Consider the following 16,054-nt stretch of genomic DNA (forward strand, 5'->3'; position numbering starts at 1 on the left):
TATGAGGTGTCGCTTCTTAAGAAGTGGACTGTTCCACCGGTGGTGGACCCTCTGGTTTTCAGATTAAACTAGGCAACCATGATTCCGGTTGAAGAGTCCCTCGCCTTTAAGGATCCGGCTGACCGGAAAGCGGAGGCTGTGGCCCGCAAAATGTACACTCTGGCGGGCTGGTTCGGCCACGAGGTTGTTATTTACCATTGCCCTGGTGTAGCAAACTATGACTGAGTTGGCTAAGCTCTTACGCTGTGACCTGGAGGGAGAACAGCCCCCCCCCCCCGCCTTTGACGAGCTGGCGGACCAGCAGGTCCAGGGGCTGCAGTTTATCTCTGATGCTTCTGTGTGTGCAGCTCACCTGGTGGCTCAACTCTCTGATTTGGCAGTGGTCATTCGGCGTGTCTTTTGGCTCAAGTGCTGGTCTGCGAACCAGACTTCTAAAAAGGCCTTTACTGATCTTCCTTTTCAAGGAGATCACCTGTTTTGGAGCTATCCTGGATGACATCATTAAAAGTTTTACACGGGGGAAGAGTACTTTTCTTCCGCAGGCTACTAAGGGCAAGGAACCTTGTCGTAGAAGTGGGCCTTCCTTCTCGGCTCATAATGTTTTTTTCGTCCCTCAGGGTAGACTGACAAGGACTTGAAGCCTTTCAGGGCCTCCTCTGGAGGATCCAAATGAACCTGGTCTGGCCGAGAGAGCCGAGAGCCCTGGTGCAAGACAAGTGGGCCCACAAAGTCATTCGGTCCAGGCTACAAGATCGAGTTTCGCTCTTGTCCCCTGGCTCTTGTCTTTCCTTACAGCGCCTGTCCCCGGACCACTTACAGGGCCTGTTTGGGGCGGTACAAGACTTCTTCAAGGGGCAATTGTCCCAGTTCCAACTCCGGAATGTTTTCAGGGGTTTTACTCAAAACTGTTCACTGTTCCCAGGGAGGATAGCAAATTGCGTCCAATCCTGGACCTCAAGGCGCTAAACTGCTTTGTGCGAGTGCAAAACTTCAGAACTGAGTCCATTCGAACGATGGGGGCATCCCTGCATTAGGGGGATTGCCTTGCCTCTATCGACATCAAGTATGCCTACCTTCACATTCCAATATGTGCCGGTCACCAGTTACAGTACTGGGCTACTTGGATGATCTCTTTCTGCGAGTGGAGTCTCCTTCTGCTCTGGTGGAAAACCTGGAGATCACAATACGAACTCTGCGGGGGGTCAGCTGGATTCTAAATTTTCAGAAGTCTGCTTTGTTTCTGTCCACGAAGCTGGACTTATCTGGGCCTGACTCTGGACTCGGCCTTAGCCAGAATGCTCCTTCCTCTGGACAAACTCCAGAAATTGCAGGCTGCAATTCGTCTCCTGCTGTTCAGCAGATGGTCATCTGTCTGGACTTGCATGCGGGTGCTGGGCCTGATGGTGTCTACCTTCGAGGCGGTTCCGTTTTCACCGTTCCATTTTGAGGTCCCAGTAAAGGGAGATTCTGACCAAATGGGACAAGACTCCGCAGTCTATGGACAATCAGATCCAGCTAAATTTAGGGAATGAAGGAATCCCTGATAGGGTGGCTTTCTCCAGTGCTTTGGCTAGGCAAATTCTTCCTCCCCTTGGAAAGTGGTCACCACGGATGCCAGCCTGTCCGGATGGGGAGGTCTCCTCAGCAAGCATTCTGCTCAGGGGATCTGAGAAAAGTCCAGATTAACGATCGATGTCTTGGAACTCCCGAGTGATCAGACTGTGTCTAAACCATTGGATGGATCGTCTTCAGGTTTGTCCAGGGAGCGGACAATGCCATGGCTGTGGCTTAAGTCAATCACCAAGGGAGCACAAGAAGTGTCCTGTTGGTTCTGGAAGTAGCTGACATTCTAAGGTGGGCAGAATGGTTTGTTCCTGCCCTCTCCACTGTACCCTTTCCCAGGGTGGAAAATTGGCAGGCGGATTACCTCAGTCGGCAGGCGTTGGACCAAGGGGAGTGGTCCCTTCATCCGGAGGCGTTTCATCAACTGTGTCTCGGCTATACAGAAAGGTGCAGAGGTTTGTGGCTCGGTCAAGGAATCCTGGCGGACGCCACAGATGCGCTGGTGGCCCTGGGGGTTCAGCATAATTTGATTTATGCCTTCCCTCTCAAGCTTCTGCCAAGACTTCTCCGCAGGATCGAGGCAGAAGTTATTCAAGTCATCTTAGTTGCTCTGGACTGGCCTCGCCGAGCTTGGTACGCCGATCTGGTGCAGCTGGTCGCCAACAGTCCTTGGAAGCTTCCTCTCAGGGAGGATCTGCTGTCCCAAGGACCGATCTTCCATCCTGCTTTACAGTCGCTGGCTTTGACGGCTTGGCTGTTGAATGCCAGGTGTTAAAGGATAGAAGTTCATCTGATTCGGTGATTCCTACCCTGTTTGAAAGCTAGAAAATCTACTTCTAGAAAGATCTACCGTCGTACGTGGAAGATGTACATTGCGTGGTGTGAGTCTCTTGGAATTCATCCTCGCTCTTTCTCGGGTGACTCGGATCTTGACCTTCCTTCAACAGGGGGTACCATCAAGGGCCAGGTGTTGACATTGGTGTTCTTCCAACGACTTTTGGCCACACACTCACTGGTGCGTACCTTTCTTCAGGGTGTCCAACATTAGTTCCTCCAGTGCGGGCTCATTTGCCGCCTTAAGATCTCAATTTGGTGCTTTTGGTTCTCCAGAAGCCTCCCTTTTGAGAATCTTCGGAAGATTCCCCTGCTTACGCTTCCTCAGAAGGCCTTTTTGGTGACTATCAGCTCTACGCGCAGGGTGTTGGAAACTGGTGGCATGATCCTGTCGTTCACTTTACCTGGTGATTCACAGGTATAAGATGGTTCTTTGCCCCTGTCCGTCATTCCTTCCTAAGATTGTCTCTGATTTACATTTTAATGAAGACAATGCGTTGCCTTCCCTGTGTCTTAGGCCTAAACATCTGAAGGAAATTGACTTGCATGTAACAAATGTTGAAAAAAGTGATGCGCTACACTGTAGAACATGCCATGAACATAATGAAAAACACTATAGAGCCCCCTTAAAAAAAAAAAAGAAAAAAAGGATAACAGACAGTACTTGGCCAATAGGCTCTGGGGTCGTAAACTGCTAAGGGACCTCCCGGTTTGACAGATTATTAAAAGCACTTATATCTTGAGGTATGTAACGGTTACATGCTTGAAACCGATATTCTATGGTCCGGTTTTGAATTGGCTTTCCACAGACAGTAAACATGAGTTATCTCGGAAATAACCTCTGACCTGTAAGGCATCTGATCGCTAGCTTGTCTTTTCTAGGCATGAAGGTGTTCATGTTGGATCTTAATTCGATCGGTATTTTATCTTGCATTCAAATATCTACTTTTTGTTAATATGTTATATTCATGTAGACAGTTATGACGTGGATTTTGGTTGTGAGAATTAAGTGTTACTTTTTTATTTACAGCTTGCTGGGGAAATTCCACACAGCCTATTGTGGGGCATCTGTTCTCAGATAAGATCTGCTTTACGACCTCCTGCTGTGTTCCAGGAGACAGGAGTCTGCTAGAATGTGCAAAGGTGGGGGTTACTTTGAATGAGAGAGAGGGGGGAAGGAAATACATCTGTTGCTACAGCTTAAACTGGAATGCTGCCTGTGTCACTGAACAAGATGGCTGCCCGTGGCAGCTTTTAGGGTCGAGGAGTAAGGGAGTCCTTAATATGGTGGCTTCGTGCTTCGGCTGGGCAAATCCTTCCTCTTGTCTTGGACAGTGGTTGCCACGGATGCCAGCCTATCCGGCTGGGGAGGCGTCCTCGGCAAGCATTGTGCCCAGGGGATCTGGACACTGGAAGAATTCAGACTACCGATCAATGTCTTGGAACTCTGAGCGATCAGACTGTGTCTGGATCATTGGACGGATCGTCTTCAGGGTTGTCCAGTGCGCATTAAATCGTACAACTCCATGGCCGTGACTTATGTCAGTCATCAAGGGGGCACAAGAAGTTTCCTGGTGGCTCTGGAGGTTGCCGGCATTCTAAGGTGGGCAGAACGGTTAATTCCAGCCATCTGCGCCGTACACATTCTGGGGCCGACAATTAGCAGGCAGATTACCTCAGTCCTGAAATTGTCGCTATATTCACTCTTCTGCGCTGTGCGAGAAGTCTCTAACTCCTATCTTGACATATTACTGCATTTGAATAATGTGCTCCTCGCTGCCCTCAAGACTGGGGATGTCCGATATGACTGTAAGCATAGGAAACAAAGCAGGCACGTGAGCTTAGCGTATTATCCTCAAAACATGTTTTATTAAATAGTTTAAAATAGAGGTGAATGTACTCCCAAACCAATGCTCGCATCATAGCTTAGACATAACATCATCTGCTTAAGTCCATATACGTAAATTCACAGGGCTCGTAGACCCGTCGGCTAACGCATTATGAGGTTACCCTCTTCTTCATAGCCTAAAGAACATGCCCATTCCATATCTTGTTATACATGGAGATGGATCACCTTTGATAAAAACTCTGCTTCAACCCCAACTATACATGGTGGCCTAGTTTGTTCCATAGTAATAATTTCCAAGGTCAAATGTGTAAAAGATAAATCTAAACAAGATCTAGACACACATTCAAAAGACATATATCTAAGTAGAATATACGTGTGTGTGTGTCTGTGTGTATGTGTATATGTATATGTGTGTGTATATGTATGTGTGTGTATATATATATATATATATATATATATATATATATATATATATATTTATAAAAAGGGGGGCCTACAACATACATATTAGTATTTAATGGTTACATCCTATCTAAAAGCGAACATCCATAGTCTTTTTATCTAAAACTATCGTAGTAAGAAGTGCAAACAGGTGAAAAAATGACTGCAGAGGTATACAATCATAGTAATAGTAAATAGCGTTACACGTGTAAACGCATACACACCCACACGTAAAAGGAATAGAGATAGATAGATAGATATATATATATATATATATATATATATATATATATATATATATATATAGATAGATAGATAGATAGATAGATAGATAGATATAGATCTATATATCTATATATATAGAGAGAGAGCGAGAGAGATAATAGAAATAATACACTCAGTGTAAACTCATATTTATATTTGAAAAAATGTATAAAAGCAATACTTTAGTAGTAGTAGTTTCACTTTCAGACTCTTCAGAGCCCATATTTCAATTATCATATGTGAATGTATCTATATATTGAAAAAATAAAGGTGCGCTGATAAACGTGCGTAAAGCTGCTACCAAGATATATATGTGATGTAGATGTAAAAAAAGGTTGGTGCGCTAAACTTAAATTCCACAAATATATAAACAATGCATACAATTGTAAATATGGTGAAAAAATCAAAAGTCCATTCTCTTGTGACAACGTGCAAATAAATAAACTTTGAAGTGACTTGAAACGAATTGTGATTCCTGTAACTCGATAAATTGTGTATGACCACCACGTGAAACGATCCCCACCACCGACAAGCTGTTCTTCTTACCAGATAAACAGATATATACGTGAGTGGATTGAAAATACAGCTACTCACTCCCCATGCAGCTTCACCCAAGGTGTGTGTGTAAGCCGCTTACCAGATATCAATGTGGTTGAGCATGGGAATATACATCTCATCTCTTCAGAATCGAGGCTGTCTGTTGGTGTGGCGATCCCAATACAAAGTATAGTGTCTCCTTGTGACTTATCAAGCTGTGCTATGATTACTTCACTTAAGATACTGTGGCTACCATTCTGTTACACAGTAAACAGCAAGTTTGTCTTCTATCCTCACAGCATGACACTGTTCCCTTGTTTGTGTTCAGCTTCAGCAAAAATGTAGATCCTTCAGCGCCCTGTGTTCGCAGCATCATTTGCTGCGAACACAGGGCGCTGAAGGATCTACATTTTTGCTGAAGCTGAACACAAACAAGGGAACAGTGTCATGCTGTGAGGATAGAAGACAAACTTGCTGTTTACTGTGTAACAGAATGGTAGCCACAGTATCTTAAGTGAAGTAATCATAGCACAGCTTGATAAGTCACAAGGAGACACTATACTTTGTATTGGGATCGCCACACCAACAGACAGCCTCGATTCTGAAGAGATGAGATGTATATTCCCATGCTCAACCACATTGATATCTGGTAAGCGGCTTACACACACACCTTGGGTGAAGCTGCATGGGGAGTGAGTAGCTGTATTTTCAATCCACTCACGTATATATCTGTTTATCTGGTAAGAAGAACAGCTTGTCGGTGGTGGGGATCGTTTCACGTGGTGGTCATACACAATTTATCGAGTTACAGGAATCACAATTCGTTTCAAGTCACTTCAAAGTTTATTTATTTGCACGTTGTCACAAGAGAATGGACTTTTGATTTTTTCACCATATTTACAATTGTATGCATTGTTTATATATTTGTGGAATTTAAGTTTAGCGCACCAATGTATCTATATATACCCTCTGAAAATGCCCTGTCTTCAAGTGGTTAAAGAACATTAATTGTTATAAAACTGTTATGGGTAAAGTTCCAATTTAATCGTATGCTACTGCTTTATAAATTGACATATGAGGGGAGAAGTTGCCCCTCAAAGTTTGAGGAGAGTGGCTGTACTCCGTTGATACCTGGGACACCTTGTTCCTAACTCCTAGATCAAGGGATTATTTTGGCCTTAATTCCTTTTGAACCAATGTAACAACATACAGTGCCTTGCGAAAGTATTCGGCCCCCTTGAACTTTGCGACCTTTTGCCACATTTCAGGCTTCAAACATAAAGATATAAAACTGTAATTTTTTGTGAAGAATCAACAAGTGGGACACAATCATGAATTGGAACGAAATTTATTGGATATTTAAAACTTTAACAAATAGAAAAATTGGGCGTGCAAAATTATTCAGCCCCTTTACTTTCAGTGCAGAAAACTCTCTCCAGAAGTTCAGTGAGGATCTCTGAATGATCCAATGTTGACCTAAATGACTAATGATGATAAATAGAATCCACCTGTGTGTAATCAAGTCTCCGTATAAATGCACCTGCACTGTGATAGTCTCAGAGGTCCGTTTAAAGCGCAGAGAGCATCATGAAGAACAAGGAACACACCAGGCAGGTCCGAGATACTGTTGTGGAGAAGTTTAAAGCTGGATTTGGATACAAAAAGATTTCCCAAGCTTTAAACATCCCAAGGAGCACTGTGCAAGCGATAATATTGAAATGGAAGGAGTATCAGACCACTGCAAATCTACGAAGACCTGGCTGTCCCTCTAAACTTTCAGCTCATACAAGGACTGATCAGAGATGCAGCCAAGAGGCCCATGAGCACTCTGGATGAACTGCAGAGATCTACAGCTGAGGTGGGAGACTCTGTCCATAGGACAACATTCAGTTGTATACTGCACAAATCTGTCACTTATGGAAGAGTGGCAAAAAAGAAATCCATTTCTTAACCGGTTGCCGACTGCGCACAGTATATTTACTGCGGCAGTCAGCCCCGGCCAGGCAGAGTGACGTAGATCTACGTCACTCGCCTGTCACTGGCATTTGAGCCAATAGCGGGCGAGCGCACAGTGCATATGTATAGCACTGATTACTGCAGTAATGTCACTGGTACCCCCAAAAGTGTCAAAAATGTCAGTCAAGGGTCCGATCTGTCCGCCGCAATGTCGCAGCACCGCAAAAAAAATCGCAGCTCGCCGCCATTACTCGTTAAAAAAAAAAACACCAAAAATCTTTCCCTTTGTTAGTAAACGCGATAACTTTTGCGCAAACCAATCAAAATACGCTTTTTTCGTTTTTTTTTTTTTTTACCAAACATATGTAGCATAAAACAATTTGGCCGAAAATGTTAAAAAATTTTGATTTTTACATTTTTTTTTTGGGGCGGAATTTCATATAAAAAAAGTGAAAAATATTGTTATTTTTGCAAAAATTACGCTCTTTTTTTGTTTATAGCGCATGATCAAAAAATCGCACAGGTGATCAAATACCACCAAAAGAAAGCTCTGTTTGTGGGAAAAAAATGATGTGAAATTCGTTTAGGTACAGCGTCGCACGACCGCGCAATTGTCCGTTAAAATCACGCAGTAAAAAATCGCAAAAAACCCCCTGGTCAGGAAGGGGGTAAAATCTTCCGGGGCTTAAGTGGTTAAAGATATCCATAAAAAGTGTCATTTAAAGTTTGCCACAAGCCACCTGGAAGACACACCAAACTCTGGTCAGATGAAACCAAAATCAAACTTTTTGGCAACAATGCAAAACGTTATGTTTGGCGTAAAAGCAACACAGCTCATCACCCTGAACACACCATCCCCACTGTTAAACATGGTGGTGGCAGCATCATGGTTTGGGCCTGCTTTTCTTTAGCAGGGACAGGGAAGATGGTTAAAATTGATGGGAAGATGGATGGAGCCAAATACAGGACCATTCTGGAAGAAAACCTGATGGAGTCTGCAAAAGACCTGAGACTGGGACAGAGATTTGTCTTCCAACAAGACAATGATCCAAAACATAAAGCAAAATCTGCAATGGAATGGTTCACAAATAAACATATCCAGGTGTTAGAATGGCCAAGTCAAAGTCCAGACCTGAATCCAATCGAGAATCTGTAGAAAGAACTGAAAACTGTTGTTCAAACGCTCTCCATCCAACCTCACTGAGCTTGAGCTGTTTTGCAAGGAGGAATGGGCAAAAATGTCAGTCTCTCGATGTGCAAAACTGATAGAGACATACCCCAAGCGACTTACAGCTGTAATCACAGCAAAAGGTGGCGCTACAAAGTATTAACTTAAGGGGCTGAATAATTTTGCAGGCCCAATTTTTCAGTTTTTTATTTGTTAAAGTTTGAAATATTCAATAAATTTCATTCCACTTCATGATTGTGTCCCACTTGTTGTTGATTCTTCACAAACAATTACAGTTTTATATCTTCATGTCTGAAGCCTGAAATGTGGCCTAAGGTTGCAAAGTTCAAGGGGGCCGAATACTTTCACAAGGCACTGTACACAGCAACTAGATTTCTTTTTCTGTGCTTTTTATTGATCATATATGATGACAGTAGAGCGTTTTTTACCATGTAAGGTCCTGTAGTATATGGGATACCCAGAGGCTGCTTTTGGTGTAATATTTATTATGTATCTTTTTTTTTTTTTTTTTTTTTTTTTTTTACAGGTGCGATGTGGTGAAGAGTTGCTTCTGCATTGGAGTCCCTGGGATCACATGTATTTGTATCAGCACACACTGTCTACCCTGCAATGCAAGGATCTACTGTTGACAACCTTAAGGAAAGGAACCCAACCTCTGGAGCCAGCAAGAACTGACTCTAAAGCTTGTTCACCTACACAAGGTCAGACTTCAGTCGCCGGGAGCCCAGGAATCCATCGAAAGGGATTTCAGATTACTGTGGATTTTAGCTCTGTGAAACTAAGAGCCGCTGTTACTAACGACAACTATTTTCTATTCATGGCTCAGAACATCTGGCTTAGTCAGCATGGAGGCTCTCTTCAGCTGCGCTCCCCTGAGGTAATAGTCAATGCAGATGGACACAACATATTTCTTATTAAAGATCTTGATGCACAAAGACTACCTGAACTGGAAGACATGCTGCTACATCGCAGTCATTTCAACACGCTTCTTACAGAAAGAAATCGAGCCTGGGTTTTGGCTCTTAACAGCATTTCCATGGAATTCCCACATCGCTATGACTTCTCACACATACTTGATGAGGCCATAGGGGTGCAGAAGTGGCTTAAAGGGCTCCATCGTTCACCTCGGACTGGGCCTGAACCTTTACCACCTGATCTGGTGTTCAGAGTTAAACAGTTTTCTTTTGCATTCTTGGATGATGTATTTGAGGTTAAACTGAGGGACAATTATGAGTTGATGAAGGATGAAAGTAAAGAGAGTGCAAAAAGGTTGCGGCTACTTGATGACAAGGTGGCTGCTCTCCGAAAACAACATGGAGAATTGCTGCCAGCCAGGAAAATTGAGGAACTTTATTCATCGCTGGAGAAAAAAAACATTGAGATTTACATCCAGCGCTCCCATCGCCTTTACAGCAACACCCCAATGAGGAAGTCTTTGCTGACCTGGACAATGTCTGATTTAGAAATCGTAGCCTTGGCTGATGAGTCACTTCATGGACCAGACAAGGTGCTAGAGAATATGAAAGACATTGATAGTATCAGCCCTTTTCCCTCCGAGGGCTTGTCTTTAGTAATTCAGTGGTGTCGCATGATGAAGTGCTCTCTAAAAACATTTTATGGTAAGTGTCGCCTTAAGACTCCAGCTTGTGTTTTTTTTTTATTAATTGCCCAACATGTGTGAAAACAAAGTAATAAAGCTTCTCTCTCTGCTATACTCACCCTATTTCTAGTGCTGTCCCCTGCAAATTTCTTTGCAATCCTAAACCGCTTCTCCTTTGGCTTGAATGATGGTCAGCATCATTCAACCCACATCCTCTGAGCATCAAGGAGCCGCCCCTGGGGGTACGTCCTCTTGCTGGACTGAGCTCACAGGGGAATCCTACCAGAGTCCATACCACATCATTATGTAATGATGTGGCAGCGCTGTCTGCAGAATTTCTGGAACACCCACCAGTGGAGGAAGAGGACCTGTGGCATCACACAACCCAACTGAAGACTCCTAGAAATAAGTTATATTGGTTTTGAAAATGAAAGTATGGGTATGTCAGGGAGGAGAGGTGGGTGTCAGAAAAACAAACTAATTCTGGGACATTTAATTATTATTATTCTTTTTTTATAACCATTAAGCTTCATTTAAGGTCGGACAAGGTACAAAATATGGGCATAATTAGCATGTCATACACTTGGTATAAACTAAACAATAAAAAGGAAAAGGAATGGTGACATACATGGCAGCACCAATTTACAGCAGAACAAGAAACAATATCAACATATTAATAATCCCCTCAAGTGAGAGGTAGGGTCATAGTAGACATTGTGTGCTGTCGAATAAGGAATATTATTATTAGCCTAAGCATATTTATGGATTTACGTCTAAAAGCATACTAAGGGCAACCCAAACTGAAGGATATCCCAGTAGAAGTATAAAGAACTAGAACTCCTCCTATGAGGTGCAGGTCGATGGAGACTAACCACCTATCCCAGATTTTATAATATTTGCCGGGCAGCCTCTATTAGTGTGTGTGTGTGTGTGTGTGTATATATATATGTATGTATGTATATATGCACACAGCATCTCACAGAAGTGAGTACACCCCTCACATTTTTGTAAATATTTTATTATATCTTTTCATGTGACATCACTGAAGAAATGACACTTTGCTGCAATGTAAAGTAGTGAGTGTACAGCTTGCATAACAGTGTAAATTTGCTGTCCCCTCAAAATAACTCAACACACAGCCATTAATGTCTAAACCGCTGGCAACAAAAGTGAGTACACCTCTAAGTTAAAATGTCCAAACTGGGTCCAATTAGCCATTTTCCCTCCCCGGTATTATGTGACTCGTTAGTTTTATAAGGTCTCGGGTGTAAATGGGAAGCGGGAGTGTTAAATTTGGTGTTTTCGTTTCTCTCTCATACTGGTCACTGGAAGTTCAACATGGCACCTCATGGCAAAGAACTCTCTGGGGATCTAATAAAAAAAAATTGTTGCTCTACAGAAAGATGGCCTAGGCTATAAGAAGATTCCCCAAGACCCTGAAACTGAGCTGCAGCACGGTGGCCAAGACCATACAGCGGAATTAACAGGACAGGTTCCACTCAGAACATGTCTTGCCATGGTCGACCAAAGAAGTTGAGTGCACGTTCTCAGCGTCATATCCAGAGATTGTCTTTGGGAAATGGAGGTATGAGTGCTGCCACCATTGCTGCAGAGGTTGAAGGGGTGGGCAGGGGGGGTCAGCCTGTCAGTGCTCAGACCATTTGCCACACACTGCATCAGATTGGTCTGCATGGCTGTCATCCCAAATGAAAGCCTCTTCTAAAGATGATGCACAAGAAAGCCCATAAACAGTTTGCTGAACACAAGTAGACTAAGGACATGGATTATTGGAACCAAGTCCTGTGGTCTGATGAGACCAAGATAAACGTATTTGGTTCAGATGGTGTCAAGTATGTGTGGCGGCAACCAGGTGAGGAGTACAAAGACAAGTGTGTCTTGCCTACAGTCAAGCATGGTGGTGGGAGTGTCATGGTCTGGGGCTGCATGAGTGCTGCCGGCACTGGGGAGCTACAGTTCATTGACGGAACCATGAATGCCATCATGTACTGTGACATATTGAAGCAGAGCATGATCCCCCTTCAGGAAACTGCGCAGCAGGGCAGTTTTCCAACATAACGACCCCAAACACACCTCCAAGATGACCACTGCCTTGCTAAAAAAGCTGAGGGTAAAGGTGATGGACTGGCCAAGCATGTTTCCAGACCTAAACCCTATTTAGCATCTGTGGGGCATCCTCAAACGGAAGGTGGAGGAGTTCAAGGTCTCTAACATCCACCAGCTCCGTGATGTCGTCATGGAAGAGTGGAAGGGGACTCCCGTGTCCACACAAAATATTGACACTTTGGGCCCAATTTGGACATTTTGACTTAGAGCCGGTTCACACTACTTCGACTTGTCAGGCGACTTGGTCGCCTGACAAGTAGCTCCCCATGCTGTGCAATGGAACTGTTCTAATCAGAGCGACTCAAGTCGCTCCGACTTAGAAAAAGGTTCCTGCACTATTTTTTGACGAAGTCTGAGCGACTTGCATTTACTTCTATTATGAGAAGTCGTTTGCAAGCCGCGATGAAGTCGCGCTGCATGGGCGACTTCAAAGTCGCCCAAAGTCAGGGCGACTGAGTCGGATTAGTGTGAACCGGCTCTTAGTGGTATACTTACCTTTGTTGCCAGTGGTTTAGACATTAATGGCTGTGTTATTTTGAGGGGACAGCAAATTTACACTGTTATACAAGCTGTACACTCACTACTTTACATTGTAGCAAAGTGTCATTTCTTCAGTGTTGTCACATGAAAAGATATTATAAAATATTTACAAAAATGTGTACTCACTTTTGTGAGATACTATGTGTGTATATGTATGTACGTACATATTAACTGTATGTGTGTGTGTGTATGTATATATATATATATATAATATGTGTGTGTGTGTGTGTGTGTGTGTATATATATATATATATATATAATATATATCTATCATAAAACCTTTATATCGATTAAGGTGTTAATAACATTGTTTATTCTAGGCTGCCTGGGTAGGGGGCAAGGCATGTGGACATTTAATTTTAGAGTTGAAAATGAAAGTTTGGAGATGCATTTGGGTAATGGTTGAACTTAAACTTTGACTCTGAATTGCCGAAAGATGGACTTCTATATTTCTAAATATGTAGTGGCAAGAATTTGACCACAGTATTCCACTATAAACAACACAGTATTGCTGCGCTAAAGAAAACGTATGAAGGATAATATAAAGATGACAAAATAATTTGCCAAAACGTGAGGATAAAGCAGCCACACTAATCTAGAATATGGCAGATTAAAATACACAATAAAACAATAACTGTGGCGCTAAACCCTATAAAAAAGTCCCAAATGAATGAGAAAGCAGTCCATGAAAATACATCTCCACACTTGAGAAACAATTCCAGAGTTGAAGAACCACCACCAGAAAGCACTCCAGCACCACCACTCCTTACCAGATGTAGTTGACCCCCGTAACAGAGATCAAATGCGCATTAACAGTAGGTATAAAAACAGGAGGCTTCCCACTCTGATGTCCAGTTGACAGGCTCAAAGGGTGATATAGTATGTGAAAGAAAAAAGGGGACATCACATAGCGCAGACTGCTTGATTGCACTTTATTCCCACTCCTAAAATTTGCCACTTACAGAATAAGAGAAGACATCTCGCGTCCATTAAATGACATAAGGAGACCTCCCCGATGTTCCTGGGCATTCTAAGCGTTGACCACCCGAATGATGGCCGCTCTGTCTCCTCCACACTGCGGCAGGTGATATAACTGCTAAATACCTTTTCTCATCAGCAGTATATAGCAGTCTTGTGACTTCTATCTGTTCCTGTATAAGCTTGTAGGAGGAGTTTTCATACTGCAATGAGCTGTCCTATCGGGATGCAGGGCCCCTGACCCACTGTATATTCAGTGCTGATTGGCCTTTTGCTGATTTGCTGATTGCATTAACTCTCCCAAGAAAACTAAAAAAAATCCTCTAGCAATACACACCAAACTGAGCATGTGCAGCCTGACTCCAAAGGCTCTGTCTTATCCAAACATGTTTTGGAGTCAGTGGAAGAGGAGGAGGATCTGTGCATACAAGATAAAACAGCCTTTTTACACAATGCAAAGGATTAACCCCTTAGGTTCCACAGCCCTTCCTCCCTCTCCTCATTGGCTCTCTGACTTTGATAGCAGCGGGAGCCAATGGTGCCCGCTGCTGTGTCTCAGCCAATCAGGAAGGAGAGTCCCTGACAGGCGAGGCTCTCGTGCAACATCACTGGATCGAGATAGGGCTCAGGGCTGAGGTGAGCTGCTGCACACTGAATGTTTTTTATCTTAAAGTGATTGTAAAGGTAATTTATTTTCAAATAATCATGTTTATACTTACCTGCTCTGTGTAATGTAATTGCACAGAGTAGCTGCAAACCTCCTCTTTTCGGGTCCCCTGCCGGCGCTCCTGGCCCCTTCCTTCGGTCTTGTCCCCCACTGGGAAGCCGATTCACTCGCAACCGAGCCCCTTTGACACAGTCAGGGGGACTCGGCCTCGCCCCCTGCTCCCTCATCACTGGCTTTGATCGTCAGCACTGGGAGCCAATGGCTCCCAGTGCCCCAGCAAAGCCAGCGAGACCCAGAAGTGAGGGGAGGGAACAGCTGCAGACGTGCACGGTGTCAAATCGAACAAGGGCTCAGGTAAGTAAAAGGAATGCATTAAGGTAAAAAATGTTTAGGCTTTACAACCACTTTATTGCATAGAATGCATTAAGATAAAAAAACCTTTTACCTTTTAGAACCACTTTAGGCACACTTTCTAGAAACTTAGCCTTCTTTATTATTTTTGTTAGTGAAATGTAGGTTATTTAAAAATCATTAAACGCATGCCTTTTCTGCTAAAAATGGTCTGTGATCTGAAATTTTATATTTATGGTTTTTAGTGCGAATTCGGGACTACCCTCGATATCTCTTTGAAATCCGAGATTGGCATCTTTCGGGCAGACTGCTTGGGGCTGAACAAAGTGGACAAGCCAGTGCGCGGAGAAAACAAGTTGTTGAATTGGGAGCTCCCTGGGGGGATTCAGTTGTCGAGAGGAACATGCCACCCCTCAAATTCTTCTATGACTTTCACTGTGGGTATATGTTTCCATAATCTAGAATTTTTCACAGAAAATTATTTTATATGATAATTTACTAATACAGCATTCATGGCATATGTTGGTAATCGCCAGTCAATGCCTTCACATCAGTCCAGTTGACAGTGTACGGCAGTAATTGTATTGCTCAAGTCCCAGTCACTTGAATACCCGGATTCCAGTCTGTCTGGAAAAATGGGCCTACATCTCTACCAAATAAAGAATCACTTAAAAATAAATCCTACACCGCCGCTGCTTTTTTTTGCATTACTCTATGTTGAAGGCTGTGTTTGGCTAGGCAGCACACAACTCTAGTAGCCCAAGGCTAATTCGTACTTCTCCATTGCACGCATTGCCTCACGCCTTTCTATTATACCCATTGCCCAGTGTATCTCCCTCAGCATACAAAAAAACATCCTATACTAGAACGCTAATGTACTGTGAGCTGTGCAGGTTGACTTTCTGGTTTACTTGTATGTTTCTTAGTGACTACTCTGGTTGTAGTGGAGCCTTTCTGTATTATTTCACATTGCTGGCGTTAGGTCTTTTAAGATGACTGTAAACACTGCATAAACAGCATCCTTGTGATTTTCTGCTTTCGGTATACAGTAGACCAAAGCCACTGTAATAGAATGCTCTTAAACAGAGCTGGTGACTTGGCATGCTCTTGAATAAAAGTACTTTATTGCTGCAAGGTACAGAGTATATGCTGACGCGTTTT

At 43.2% G+C, this 16,054-nt stretch overlaps 1 protein-coding gene across 2 annotated transcripts in view; it reads left to right on the forward strand.

Moving 5' to 3' along the window:
* The window catches only part of BLTP2 (bridge-like lipid transfer protein family member 2), a 213,208-nt gene that overhangs the window by 97,568 nt on the left and 99,586 nt on the right, over positions 1 to 16,054 (forward strand). For both annotated transcript variants that reach the window (XM_082247020.1, XM_082247021.1), the window contains exons 16-17: positions 9,160 to 10,252; positions 15,139 to 15,330. In XM_082247020.1, coding sequence (XP_082103146.1) covers positions 9,160 to 10,252; positions 15,139 to 15,330 — 1,285 coding nt within the window. The remainder of the gene's footprint in view (positions 1 to 9,159; positions 10,253 to 15,138; positions 15,331 to 16,054) is intronic.

This window comes from Pelophylax lessonae, assembly GCF_965119305.1.
Source record: "Pelophylax lessonae genome assembly, chromosome: 2".
Taxonomy (NCBI): domain Eukaryota; kingdom Metazoa; phylum Chordata; class Amphibia; order Anura; family Ranidae; genus Pelophylax; species Pelophylax lessonae.